This window comes from Somniosus microcephalus, chromosome 1 (assembly GCF_052327205.1).
Source record: "Somniosus microcephalus isolate GS21.2 chromosome 1, FLI_Smic_1.0, whole genome shotgun sequence".
Taxonomy (NCBI): Eukaryota; Metazoa; Chordata; class Chondrichthyes; order Squaliformes; family Somniosidae; genus Somniosus; species Somniosus microcephalus.
Window position 1 is genome coordinate 201,605,251 of NC_140987.1, and position 15,116 is coordinate 201,620,366.

Genomic DNA, 15,116 nt, shown 5'->3' on the forward strand with positions numbered 1-15,116 from the left:
GTGTGTGGATGAGGGTAGTGCAGTTGATGTAGTCTACATGGACTTCAGTAAGGCTTTTGACACAGTCCCGCATGGGAGACTGGTCAAGAAGGTAAGAGCCCATGGGATCCAGGGAAATTTGGCACATTGGATCCAAAATTGGCTTATTGGCAGGAGGCAGAGGGTGATGGTCGAAGGTTGTTTTTGTGACTAGAAGCCTGTGTCCAGTGGTGTACTGCAGGGATCGGTGCTGGGTCCCTTGCTGTTTGTAGTGTACATTAATGATTTAGATAATGAATGTAGGAGGTATGATCGGTAAGTTCGCAGATGACACAAAAATTAGTGGCGTGGTAAATAGCGAGGAGGGAAGCCTCCGGCTACAGGACGATAGAGACGGGTTGGTCAGATGGGCAGAACAGTGGCAAATGGAATTTGACCCTGAAAAGTGTGAGGTGATGCATTTTGGGAGGACTAACAAGGCAAGGGAATACACAATGAATGATAGGACCCTAGGAAGGACAGAGGATCAGAGGGACCTTGGTGTGCATGTACATAGATCCCTGAAGGCAGCAGGACAGGTAGATAAGGTGGTTAAAAAGGCATATGGGATACTTGCCTTCATTAGCCAAGGCATAGAATATAAGAGCAGGGAGGTTATGATGGAGCTGTACAAAATGCTAGTTAGGCCACAGCTGGAATACTGTATGCAGTTCTGGTCGCCACACTATAGGAAGGATGTGATTGCATTGGAGAGGGTGCAGAGGAGATTCACCAGGATGTTACTTGGGCTGGAGCGCTTCAGCTATGAAGAGAGACTGGACAGGCTGGTGTTGTTTTCCTTAGAGCAGAGAAGGCTGAGGGGGGACCTGATTGACGTGTACAAAATTATGAGGGGCATAGATAGGGTAGATAGAAAGTAACTTTTCCCCTTTAGTAGAGGGGTCAATAACCAGGGAGCATAGTTTCAAGGTAAGGGACAGGCAGTTTAGAAGAGATTTGAGAAAAAACTTTTTCACCCAGAGGGTGGTTGGAATCTGGAACTCACTGCCTGAAAGGGTGGTAGAGGCAGGAACCCTCATAACATTCAAGAAGCATTTAGATGAGCACTTGAAATGCCATAGCATACAAGGCTACGGACCAAGTGCTGGAAAATGGGATTAGAATAGACGGGGCTTGATGGTCGGCGCAGACACGATGGACCTTTTTCTGTGCTGTATAACTCTATGACTAAACAGTATATGTCAGCAGTCTATTTGACTGGGTCGCGGTGAGGGGGCGTCATTGCAGAGTCCAATACTGTCATCACCTGCTACTCGCACATATGCCATTTCAGGATAGGGAATCCTGGCTGATTTCCTCCACCCACCCTGGCTCAGTGGTGCTAAAGCCAATTGTAGCACGACTGTCAAACACCTCACAAAGATTAACTAACTTGGTAAAGACTGGGCATCAAATCTGTGACCTCTCCTTTAGCAGTGCATTTGCTGATTGAATTATTGCTTCTGTTGCAGAGTTTCCATATTTGCTTTTGATCAAGTTTTTATACATTCTTGAAATTAATATCATGCTGATAATTACTTGTAGCTGGAAAAGTGCAGTGTAATTGCATGTGGAATTTTATTCAATTTTCTATAATGGCAGAAAAGAAACTTTTGATGCACACTATCTCCTAGCTGAGAAAGCTTCCCAGGTCTCTGCCAATGTTGATCAGTAAACCAACTGCTAGAAGATGTGTGAGGGAGGGCTGGAATAATTTGAGGTTTTTTTCTGACTTGGACACCTCCAGATCAGCTTCCAGCTCCCAGATGCTTATCTGCAGGAATTTAAATTGAGCTGCATTCTTACACTTCTGCATCTGGTTCCAATGAAGTGACTGAAATAGAAGTAAAAATGTATAAGATGTAGGAATATATGTTTTTAAACTCAAGTGGAAGGGGAGTACACATGTATGGGCGTATGTATACTCTTTTCCTTGCCTTACCATGTAGGCTGCCATGGTACTTTTCACCAAACTCGTACTGGATTTTGGCTTTCGTTATTTAAAAAAAAAGAAATTCTGATTTGGTGCACTTTTTCTAATTCTACAATATTAAAATTTTCATTCCATTGCTTGTTTGTTGATTATTTTATGGTTAAAATGGGTTGATAACAGTTCAGAAAAAATTCAGTACTCTAGAGACATCAAGATCATTCAAGTGCAGCAAGGTGCATCAAGTGCATGGTGCGTAAAGGCAATGCACCTATTCATATACTCTGACTGTACCCAAAATACTGAATGAATTTCTTGTCAAATTAACTGCTCTTTTGTCACTCTGTCTTTTCCCCACCACCCATATTTAGGGTTTGCAAACTTTTCTGACAGTGCTATGCGGTTCCTTGAGAAACAAGGCCTGGAATCCCAGTAGGTTTCATAACTTTTACATTTTTAATTACGATTAAAGTAATGTTTGGATAACCAGTCTTCTACACCATTGTTCATGGAATTATTAAACAATTCAGCTTTTGAGTTGAAAAATAAGTTTGTGATTTATGATTTGCTATTGTGTATTTTCTATTTTACAATATATTGTGTAGTTGATGCTAGTTACCATAGTACATATATTTCCAATATATAAACATTGGGAAAGAATAGAATTTAAAGGATGAATGTAACAATGTACAACATCCATTTAGTGGGTTAGAATTTTATTCTGAATGGCAGTGATCTATCCGCATTCATTCATTACGTAATGTGTAGACTTCCTTAGCATACAGAGACAATTTATGGCAGAACTTGCACACTTTGTTTAAGTTGACTTACCTGTGCTCAGCTACCCAGATATCTTAGCCAAGTTGAGGAATTTGGCTTATACTGAATTGTGGGCAAAAAGACAATATCTTGGTATAGCACTTTGATACATCAATGTGTGTCACTAGGATGCCATACAGTTAATTGTTAAGTATAGATGATTCTATTGTGGTTTTGGCATTTTCTACATCCAAGTTGAGTTTTTTTAAGTGATTTATGTTCTATAATGAACAATACTTTGTACTTGCAGGACTCGGCTTTTACTTTTTTTTACTCTTGCTTGTAATGTTAGTTTTGCTCAACCTTTTTTGGTATTTCTATGCATGATTTTTTTTTTAATCTTCATATTTTATTATTCCAGGGGTCCTGTCTCGAAACTGACCTTTAAAATGTTCCTGGCTGTTTTCTGCGCTCTCATTGGTGCTTTTCTGACATTTCCTGGCCTGCGGTTGGCTCAGATGCATCTGGATGCCCTGAATTTTGCAAAAGAAAGGCTAACGCAGTAAGAAACTTGTAATTATTATGGTGAAATTAATGAAGCTTCTTCATTGTAAAATTTAAAACAACTTATCCCATTTGTAGCTGTTATCTACAATAATTTTAAGAGTCTAAGCAAATTGGGAGTGCCTATTATAGAATCTGGTGTAGAATATTACCAGTAGTAAATTTATTGTTTGTCTTCTTATATCCTTATACCACTGAAACCAAGTAAGCCCGCAGACTTATGGAAGAATTGGGACACTTCTTTCAAAATTGCATTGTGCCATCCCACAGTTTTACTATCTTGCATGTTATAATAACAGCCATCTCTTTCTCAGTTCTTTTTAATCCTGTTCATGTTAGTCTTGCATTTGCATTGATCCCATGTAAAAATTGTTTGTGGATGCAGTGTGGGCACAAGCCAATTTAAAAATTCTTGAAGATAAATTTATTTTAGTTCCCAGCACTTCTGGATTTAGCCTTTTCATGCACTATTTGCAACTAGTTTCTTCACAATTATGACTTCATAATTAATGAGTTTTGTGACAGATTCCAGATCAGATGCAGGAAAATGATCACTTAAAACTAGTAAAGAGTAAAGGCAGCAGGACCTTTTGCCTGCCTCATTATACAAGCTCTGTGCCATCTCAATGACTTGTCTCTTTTTCCAACTTGGAGGTAAATCAGCATGTATCATTGGAACCAACTCGCTAGTTCTAACTTTCAGAGCTCAACTTATCTGAAACAAAGTACTTGTGCTGAGGAAGAATATATGCAGACTCCACCTCTCAATCCAGATTAATCAGTAAAGAGACTGTCATTACTGGATATGTCGGCTTGTTCTCAGCAAAGTGGTGCTTTTAAAGGTGAGATCTGACAGTATCACTGATGTGTAATTGACATTCTGAAACTGATGCATGAGATTCGAGCCCTCATGCAGGTACTGGATTGATGAATCTGGAATTGCACTTAATGGGTTCGCTGGTGCACTAGGCCCTGTGAGTGCTTTAATATTGGTTACCAAGTGAGATTCTTTCCCTGTACTGTTGCTAGATGAACTCTTGGTATTACTTAAATTCCATGAAAGGTGAATGTTACTGCTTTTCTTTGCATTCTCAAACATCAGTGAACTTCAGGCCCATAATGGGTATTTGAAACCTGAGCAAGTTTCTTGAATAGAAATTCAGTCACTCTCAGACTGGTTGTATGTCCAGGATCTCCACTTCTATTCAGGGAGAAGTTCGATAGGCTGGGCACCTATTACCAGTTCAAATTGTTTTTTATATTAAGCTCTCAAGTTTCAACACATGCTGAATAATTTGGTGTATCCTTATCCTTGGAAGACTGACTAGTCAAATTATCTTAACAAGAGAAAGGCAGAAAAGTGGTCAAGAACATACTGTTCCAGATAAAAGAACTGATATGCTCCTGCTAAATATGATGAACTTCATAGGTGCCATGCTTCAGACACACTGCATCTCTTCCAGAAGAATGTCGTTTGGATATCCAGAAACTTACGTAACATTTTATAGCTGGAGACAGGATACTGACATGGCCCAGCTAAAGATGTTGGTGCTGATCTTTTCTGGGTTCTCATGCTGGGCTTTTCATGAAGTCACAATGTCTGTAATGTATGCACATGCACAGCAAGTTCTTGGTTCATAACCAAAACTGGGAGTATAGAGTTGTTTGCCCATTGTCCTCCACATTTGCCCGTTTCCTACGTTGCAATAGTGACTATACTTCAGAGGTACTTCATTGGCTGTAAAGTGCTTTGGGACATTCTGAAGTTGTGAAAGGCCCTCTATTAATACAAGTTCTTTCTTTCCATGTCACTTCTCCATTCACATCTTGTACACAGTACTTGAGAGGATAACCTTACAAGTTAATCCTCCGTAGCTTTATCCTAATGAAAAATCTCTTGTTTCTTTCTTGATGAGGATAAAGCTATAGAGCAGTAGTTCTCAAACTTTTTTGATTGAAGGACCCCTTTTCAAATGGATTAGTAATCTCGGACCACCCTCCCCCCAATCTAAATTATAATACTATATGATACTCACAATATGAAAGTGCTGCATGTTGTAATAATGATTTTAAGAAAACAAGTATTTACTTACAGATATCAGTGAGATGGGTGTGCCTGCTTCTCTCTCCAATTCTGGGTACTCCACAGCAACAGATGGCCAATATTAGTCACATAGTGCTGGACAATTTTTAAAGCTGTCAGCAGGCTGGCCAAGGTGAGAGGGCACGAGCACCCACGCACATGTTGGGATGCTGCTGGAAGCCTGACTCACCGCCATACTGTCCCACTGGCATGTTCAGTAACAGCGGCACTGTGGGATTGTATGTGTTTGCGTGAATACGTTCAGGCACGTGTTTGAAGGGCCTCGCAGGCACTCTGAACACGTCAGGAGGATGGCACAGGGTCGCGGTGCCAGGGAGGGGAATCGGCTCGACCGGCAGGGAGCGCTCGTTGCAAAGTGAGAGCGCCGTGGGCCTTTGTGAGGAGGTGGCCCAACCGTTAATTTGCAAGAACTGAATCGGTGTCGCTTTTGTAAAAAGGAGCAGACTTGAAATTGCCTCCGGTCGCGGACCCCCCGGAAAGTTTCAACGGACCCCAGTTTGAGAACCACTGCTATAGAATCATAGAAATTTACGACACAGGAGGAGGCTATTTGGCCCATCGTGCCTGTACTGGCCTAAAAAGAGCTATCCAGCTTAATCCTACTTTTCATCTCTTGGTCCATAGCCTTGTAGGTTATGACACTTCAAGTGCATATCCAAGTACTTTTTAAATGCAGTGAGGGTTTCAACCTCTACCACCCTTTCAGGAAGTGAGTTCCAGACCTCCACCTCCCTCTGGGTGAAAAGAATTCTCTCCAACTCCCCTCTAATCCTTCTACCAATTACTTTAAATCTATGCCCCCTGGTTATTGATCAGGGAAATAGGTCCTTCCTATCCACTCTATATAGATTCCTCATCATTTTATCTGGATTCCTCATCATTTTATACATCTCAATTAAATTTCCCCTCTGCCTCCTCTGTTCCAAAGAACACAAACCCAGCCTGTCCAATCTTTCCTCATAGCTAAAATTCTCCAGTCCTGGAAACATCCTCGTAAATTTCCTCTGTACCCTCTCTAATGTGATCACATCCTTCCTGCAATGTGGTGACCAGAACTGTACGCAGTACTCTAGCTGTGACCTAACTAGTGTTTTATACAGTTCAAGCATAACCTTCCTGCTCTTATATTCTATGCCTCAGCTAATAAAGGAAAGCATTCCATATGTTGCCTTAATCGCCTTATCTACCTGTCCTCCAAGGCCCCTCTGTACTTCTACACTTCTCAGTATCCTACCATTTATTGTGTATTCCCTTGCCTTTTTTGCCCTTCCCAAATACATTACCTCACAATTCTCCAGATTGAATTCCATTTGCCACTTGTCTGCCCACCTGATCAGGCCATTGATATAGAGGATGATCTACAAGAGCCAAGTAAGTTAATCATCTTTACCAAATATTACCTGGAATTGGCTGCAAATGGAGGATGTGACCCAATATATTTGGCGAACAATGAATGAAGAATATATCTTTGATAATATAGGTAATTGTGGAAAAATCTTAATGTGCCTAGTCCTATGGTACTGCTTTTTCTCTTAGCTATTTAATGAGTTTTTGATATTGTAGTGCAATATGCCTTTTTTTTGGAGTCAAAGTTTCTACCAGTTTCGTGTATACTACTCTACTTCGGACATAATAAAGCTGGCTGTATGTGTCACAATACTTTGCCATCAAGCTGGCCTCTGCCAGGTTCTGCAGCGTTCTGCCTTTTGTCACTCTTCCATTCGGGTCTTCTCCCATACAGTCCCAATATATTAGCTTTGCCGTTCTATATTGTCTTTTCCCAAGTAGGACCCATTCCATCACTTCCTGAGGACACAGAATTTCAGCCATACATCCTGCACTTTGCAACTTTTAATCCCTAATAATACTTCATTACTGCATGTAGATTACTCGTTACTTCAATATTTATCACCCTAGCTTCACAACATTCTCCTTGCAGAGAGTGTTCCAAAATTATCCATCCTATGCTTGTGAAGGCCTAGTACTTGGCATCCTTCAGAAGTATTCACCAGACTCTAGTCACTTTTTATATTGCATAATATGTTTCCTCCTCAGTCGACTCCAGTGAAAATGATGAGTGGCAACTTTTTTGGGGGTTGCTGCTACTGTCCTGCAGCTGACTCCATAATATAAATGGATGGTTATTTACATCACTGGGCTGGACAAAGTCAACAGAAAGTAGAAATGGAAAATAACAAGATAACTGAAAAGTAATCTGTTAATTCAAATTTTAGAAAGCAAAATGTGATTTTTATTTGAAGATGTCAGCCTTGCCTCAGTGATGGCACCCTCCCTCTGAGTGAAATGGTTGTGGGTTCCAGAGACTTCAAGTAATCTAGGCAGCACTTTACTACAGTAGTGAGGGTGTGCTGCACTGTTAAAAAATCTTTCCGATGAGTCGTTAAACCAAAGTCCCATCTGCTCTCTGAAGTGGATGTAAGAGATCCCATTGCATTATTTGAAGAAGAGCAGGACGGTTCTCCCAATGTTCTGGCCAATATTTATCCCTCATTCAACATCACTAAAACAGATTATCTGGTTATTTGCCTCGTTGCTATGTGCAAATTAGCTGCTACATTACAACAGTAACTGAACTTCAGAAATATTAAACATAAAACCAGAAAATGCCTGAAATACTCAGCGGGTCAGGCAGCATCTGTGGAGCGAGAAACCTAATTAACGTTTCAGGTCGATGACCTTTTGTCAGGACCCGTCTGACGGAAGGTCATTGACTTGAAATGTTAACTCTGTTTCTCTCTCCACAGATACTACCTGACCTGCTGAGTATTTCCAGCATTTTCTGATTTTATTTCAGATTTCCAGCATCCGCAGTATTTTGCCTTTTAAAAATACTACATTGGCTGTGAAGTGCTTTGAGGTATCCTGTGGTCGTGTTAGGTGCTATATAAATGCAAATTCTTTCTCTTCCTTTCTCTCTTTCTCTTCACACACACTTTCCTTTCTCTTGCTATCTCTATCTCCTGCTCTCTCTTCCTTTCACATACATTCTCTCTCATTCTCTTCCTTTCTCGCTTCAAAAATGAAATTGTATCCTGGTTTAGGATGATCTTGTTAATTGATCATTTATTCTAGTAGAGATGAGTGTTGAGATGCCTCAATTTTCAGCATGAGGTTTTGGGTAATTTATCTCAACAGTTCCTGCCCCCCCTCCACCCCACACACACAACTTTTTGTCCACTTTACAATCATAACGAATGCACATTATTTTCTCAATCTATATGCTGACTTTGTCTTTCTAGTAATGAAACAATAGTATTAACATGGAACATTTTTACTCGGCATGAACCAAATGTTTTCACTTGTAACTACTGAGCAGATTAGTGTTGGACCTGTTCAGTACTCTACTCATGGAGGAATTTAATTTCAGAAAGAGATTGGTATTTGTCCACAAATAGATATTTTTCAAATGGTGTATCATTTCATATCTCATTATTGCTATTTTCTTCTGACCCTTAGTCTGGACCAAGAAAAGATTTTTGTCATGGGACACTTGTGTTTGTATTTTGCATAGAAATAAATAAGAAAAGTATATTACATACTTTAAAGACAGTGGGAAAGTTCAGCATTTCTAGTATCCAGGTGATTCTTACTAATGTGAATGAGGTGTAGCGCAAAAATTGTACAGTTCCACAGTTCTTGTGTATGCCAAAATATTTATGCACGCTGAAAGAAACCTGGTTCATCCTGGCAGAAATAAGTGAGTTTTTCTGTATCATTTTTCGCATTTTCAGGATGTCCCAATGAATTACTTTTGAAGTGTAGTCCATGTTTATGTAGGCGCATATGACAGTCAATTTGTGCAGTGCAAGGTCCCACTAACAGCCAATGAGATGGATAACCAGTTATTCTGACAGTTTTCGTTGAGAGGGAGGACAACAGGAGAACTGCCTGCTTTGGATCAAAACATTGCAGCAGAAGCTAAACACAATAATCAGATTCTAAGGGAGCAGTCAGAGGAGTGGAAAACCCTAAAATACATAAATGGGCTTGAAACTCAAGACAAACACAAAATAGTTAATATTCTGAATGATTACTTCCTCCAAGTATTCACAAGGAAAGTCATCCACATGCAATCAGCAAAGCCAATAGAATGTTGCACAACATAATGAGAGCAGTAGAATACCAGTCAGAGTAGTGACTAAATTGTAGTGCTCGAGTCGGCGTGCACCTCAAGTACTCTGTCCAGTTCCTAGTCGCTGCAACAAGGGTGGCATTCTAGCTCTAGAGGCAGTGTAGAGAAGAGCATCAAGGCTGATCCATAGTGTCGAAGGGCTGAGTTATTAGGAAAGATTGGAGAAATACTGGAAAGGTGGCATAAGAGAGATGAGGTATATAGAATTGTTTTTTTTCATCTTGGAATGTGTAGCAATTCCTCGGTGCTGCATTGAAGTGTCACCTTGCATTCTCAAGTCCAGGAGTGGCACTTGAACCTACAATGTTATGCCTCCAAGACAAGAGTGCTACCACTGAGCCGAGCTGATGCTAGCATATGTTTAGACCAGCTACATTCCAGCAGATGAGCAATAAGAGGCATTAACTTTGAAAAATGATTGGTTTGCCATTTTATCATTCATGCAGAACACCATTGCCAACAAATTTTGTGCTAAAAATGTAAGTTTATTACTGTTCTCCCTAAAAACTCTTGAAATAGTTTGTGGTACAATAGATACCACTGGCTAGATTTTTCACCCATTGACTATGTAAAAGTCTCACCCCACCTGTGCTGTGGCGGAAACATTCCTGATGATGACCATGGGAGCTGAAAATTGAGTAATCGGAACAGTCTCTCAAAATAAAGACTACTCTTTGGCATATGAGGATTTGCAGCAGGTATTAAAAAGCCAAAATTGGACATGAGCGGATTATAGAATCATAGAAACTTACAGCACAGAAGAAAGGCCATTCGGCCCATTATGCCTGTGCTGGCTCTTTGAAAGGGCAGTCGTGCTTAATCCCACATCCCCCTTTTTGCCCGTAACCCTGTAAGTTCCTCATCCTCAAGTACCCGTCCAACTCCCTTTTTAAATTATTTATGGAATCGGCTTCCACCACTTTTTCAGATAGCAGGTTCTAGATTCTGACAACTCTTAAGTAAAAACATTTCTCCTCGTCTCCCCTCCTAGATCTTTTTCCAATTATTTTGAATCTATAACCTCTAGTTATTGACCCACTCACCAGAGGGAATACATTTTCCCTATTTACTTGATCAAAATCTCTCATTAACTTGAAAATCTCTATTAGGCCACCTCTTAACCTTCTCTGTTCCAAGGAGAACAGTTCTAACTTTTCCAACCTCTCCTCATAACTGAAACTGCTCATCCCTGGTAAACTTTCTCTCTACCCTTTCTAATGCCGTTACATCTTTCCTGCCGTGTGATGCCCAGAATTGTCCACAATACTCCAGCTGAGGCCTAACCAGTGATTTTATAAAGCTCTCTATGATCTCTTGTACTCTGTTCCTCTATTTATAAACCCAAGTAACCCATATGCTTTTTTAACCACGTTATCAACTTGCCCTGCCAACTTTAAGGATTTGTGTATATGGACACCAAGATCTCTCTGCTCATCTACACTTTTCAAAATCGTGCCATTTCATATTAGACCTCCCAAAGTGCATCACTTCCCAATTCTCCCCATTGAACTTCATCTGCCATGCTTCTGCCCATTTCATCATCCTGTCTGTTATCCTGAAGCCTATAACTATCCTCATCACTACTACTTTGCCAAGTTTAATACCAATTGCAAACTTTATAATGCTGCTCCCTGCACCAGTCTAGTTCGTTTATAAAAATTGCAATGAGTAATGGACCCAAAACTGACCCTTGGGGAACACCACTGCAAACCACCTCCCAGTCTGAAAAACATCCATCCACCTCCACCCTTTGCTTCCTGTCACTGAGCCAATTTTGTATCCATACCACCACGTCACCTTAATTCCATCTTAATAAGCCTCCTATGTGGCACTTTGTCGAATGCCTTCTGAAAGTCCGTAAATACAACATCTGCACTACCTTGATCAGTCTTCTGTTACCTCATCAAAAGAATTAGTCAGACATGATTTATCTTCAACAAATCCATGCTTGCTCTACTTGATTAACCTAGGCCTTTCCAAATAAAAGGATGTGTGATATAATCATCTAATAACAACTGCTACTTGGATTTATACAGTGCTATTAACGTAGAAAATACTCCAAGGCACTTGCTGAGCAGTAGTATTCCAGAAGTCAAAAAGATAGCTTTTTAAGTGGTCTTTAAAGCTTGGAAGGGAAGCAGTAAAACAGACAGGTTTAAAGAGCGTTCCAAAAAGTAAGGCCGAGGTAGCTGAAGGATTTGCCACCAATAGTGGATGGAGGGAGGTTGGGATGCACAGAAGTCCAGAATTGGAATACCAAAGAGCACAAGCTGGGATATAAGGTGAGAGGAGATTGTATAGATGAAGTATGGCGAGGTCATGAAGCAGTTTGTAAATTAGAATGAGGATTTTGAATTTATCGTTTGGAAGCAAGAAGCCATCGAAGTTCAGTGAGGACAGAAGTGATCGAAAAGCAGGTTTCAGTGCAGAACAGATGCAGGCCTCAAAGATTTGGATGAGTTGCAATTTGTGTACAGTATAATGAAGCTGAGGAGGCTGGCAAGGATTGCATTGGAAAAGTCCAGTCTGGAGACAGCAAAAATGTGGGCAAGGGTTACAGGGGCTGTGGAAAGGAGATTAAGGGCAAAGATAGGCAATAGGATGAAATGAGCAATTTTGGCAATGGATAGGGTATGGAGTATGAAGCTGAGCTCAGGGTCACACAGCACATTGAAGCTTCACACAATCTGGTTCTACCTGAGCAAGTAGTCTGGGTGTGGGATTGCAAAGGCAAGAGTTTTTAAGATGACTTCAGTCTTTCAGATGTTCATTTGGAGGAAGTTTTAACTCATCCATGGCTTGATGCCAGACAAATGGTCTGGCAGCACAGAGGTGGTTGTAGAATCAAAGTTGATGGTAGAGGTGTCGGTATATGGAAACTGACTATGTCTGCAGGTGAAGTGTTCAGACAAAACATGTAAACCAGGAAAAGCAGTGAACCAAGGATGGAACCCTTTGGGGACTCTGGAGACCACCATGCAGGGGTGGAAGAGGATTCTATTCATGGGAACGTGCTGGCTGCATTGAGACAAGTAGGAGTTGAACCTCGTGAGAGCAGCCTTGTAGAGATAGACCACAGACAGTGGTGAAATATGGGGAGGTCACTGATAATGTGCCATGGTCGCAGTCATAAAGATGTCGTTGGGCAGTATGGAAACCAGATTGAAGGAACTGAAACAATTGAGTGCCAATTGCAAAACTGGGTGGCAGCGACAAGTATGAGGACCTTAGGATAGAGAGGTTAGAGTTGGACTAGTACTTCATAGAATTGTAAAAATATAACAGACGAAGGAAGGCCTGTGTTAGCTTTTCAACTGGAAATATGTACTGTAATCACATTTTCCTGTTTATTCATTTCATTTCAAATACTTATCAAATTCCCTTCTAGAAGATGTTCTCCTCCTCCTCCTCCTCCTCCTCCTCCTCCTCCTCCCCACCCCCCCCCCCCCCCGGGCCCCCTGCAACCATGTAATTTCCAGCGAGAGGCAAAAGAGAAAAAATGCAGGGGAAGAATAATCCCACGTGCTTCATAGTGGTGGGGGGGAATTACTTATTTTTTCAAAAAATTCAATTCAGTTAGTAAAACACGACCTGCTGTTTACTAATCCATGTTGCCTGTTCCTGATGAACTATATTATGGACTCTTGGAATTTATTACAACTAAGAACAGGTCTACAATTTTCGGGCAGATCTTTATCCCCTTTTGAGAACAAGGGTGTAACATATACCAAATTTTTCCCAGTCTTCTTCTGTTCTAGGATGCCTACCATCTGAGCCAGTGACCTTTCAAATTTTAGTCCCATTAACTTCTCCGCACCCTCAAAGTCTATATTCCTCCAGTTCCACTTTCACATTCCTTTGTAGGCACTGAAGCAAAATACTAATTAAGCACCTCCACTTCCCTCACTCTCTAGTATGAGGTGGCCCCTTTGTCTCCAAGTGATTCCACCCTATTTTTAACTATCTTTTTGCTCGTGCCTAAAAATTCCTTGCTGTTTCCTTTTATGCGGACTGCCACTTCTACTTTTATGCTGTCATTCTTCCTCTTGGACTTCTTAATCTTCCCTCTTGCTTCTCTTCTATCATTTTATATTTCATAGTTTTTTTTTAAAGTACCTGTACTATCCCCCTTCTATTTATCACCCCTTTTTTTTAAACCGAATTTTTGCTGAAATCTTGCTATTCATCATGGAATTCCAGTTTTGACACCCAGCAGGAATATATTTAATCTGCACCATATTCATCTCTTACTTGGATATCCCCCACTGTTCTCTCTTTTTTGCCCAATCAATTAATCTTCCACTGAAATTAGCTAATTTCCCGTCTACATTTTTACATTCGACATCTCTTTTCAATGTGTTCCTTATTAGGTTAGGCACGCTCTTTTTCCTAAGGGCTCTGCTGCTTTCTGATTGCTTACTTGTCCTACTTTGTTACCCAGGATCAGTTCTGGTACTGCATCCTCCCTTGTTGATACTGATGAAGGAAACAGTCCTGGTGCATTATAGAAACCCCCTCCCTATTTTGATCACAAACTTTTGACTTCTACCAATCTACCTTAGAATATATGAAGTCCCCATAATTGGAACTCTTGCTACTGCATACCTCTCTAAGTTGCCTCCAAATCATATCCTCAATTTCTGTCCCACTATTTGGTGGTCGAGAATGTAGTGCCAATATATTATCAGGTTCCTTATTATTTCTGAACTCAACCCAGACAGACTGCCTAAGTCTTGCAATTGCTCAAAACCTTCCTTTCTATCGTAACCAGTCAGGAGTGTGATGGAATACTCGCCACTTGCTTGGATGAGTGCAGCTCCAACAACACTCAGGAAACTCAGCACCATCCAGGACAAAGTAACCTGCTTGATTGGCATGCCATCCACCACTTTAAACATTCACTCCTTCCACCATTGGCACACCTTGGCTGCAATGTGTGCCATCTACAAGATGCACTGCAGCAACTCGCCAAGGCTTTGTCGACAGCACCTCCAAAATCAAAAGGGGAGAGAGAAAAAAACAAGTAACTACAGGCCAGTCAGCCTAACAATGGTGCTGGGAAAATTTCTAGAGACCATAATACAGGACAAAATTAGTTGTCACTTGGAAGAACAGGGGTTAATAAATTACTGCCAACATGGATTTGTTAAAAGGCAAATCGTGTCTGATAAACTTGGTTGAGTTCTTCAGTGAAATAACGGAGAGGGTTGATGAAGTTGTGCAGTTGATGTTGTGTATGTGGACTTTCAGAAGGCATTTGATAGTGTCACATAATAGACTTGTTAAGATTGAAGGATTAAAGGAGCAGTGACAGCATGGATGCGTACTTGGCTAAGAGACAGAAAGCAGAGTAGTGGTGAACAGTTGTCTATCAGACTGGAGGGAAGTATACAGTGGTGTTCCCCCCAAGGGTCAGTATTGGGACCACTGCTCTTTTTGATATATATCAATGACCTGGACTTGGGTACAGGGGGCATAATTGCAAAGTCTGCAGATGAGACAAAATTTGAGAATGATGTAAGCACTGAGGAGTAGACTTCAGGAGGACATAGACAAGTGAATGAGCAGATGCATGACAGATCAAATTT

General features: G+C 40.8%; 1 protein-coding gene across 2 annotated transcripts in view; it reads left to right on the top strand.

Moving 5' to 3' along the window:
- The window catches only part of tmem161b (transmembrane protein 161B), a 94,714-nt gene that overhangs the window by 43,871 nt on the left and 35,727 nt on the right, over nt 1-15,116 (top strand). For both annotated transcript variants that reach the window (XM_085989262.1, XM_085989271.1), the window contains 2 exons: nt 2,320-2,380; nt 3,129-3,269. In XM_085989262.1, coding sequence (XP_085845388.1) covers nt 2,320-2,380; nt 3,129-3,269 — 202 coding nt within the window. The remainder of the gene's footprint in view (nt 1-2,319; nt 2,381-3,128; nt 3,270-15,116) is intronic.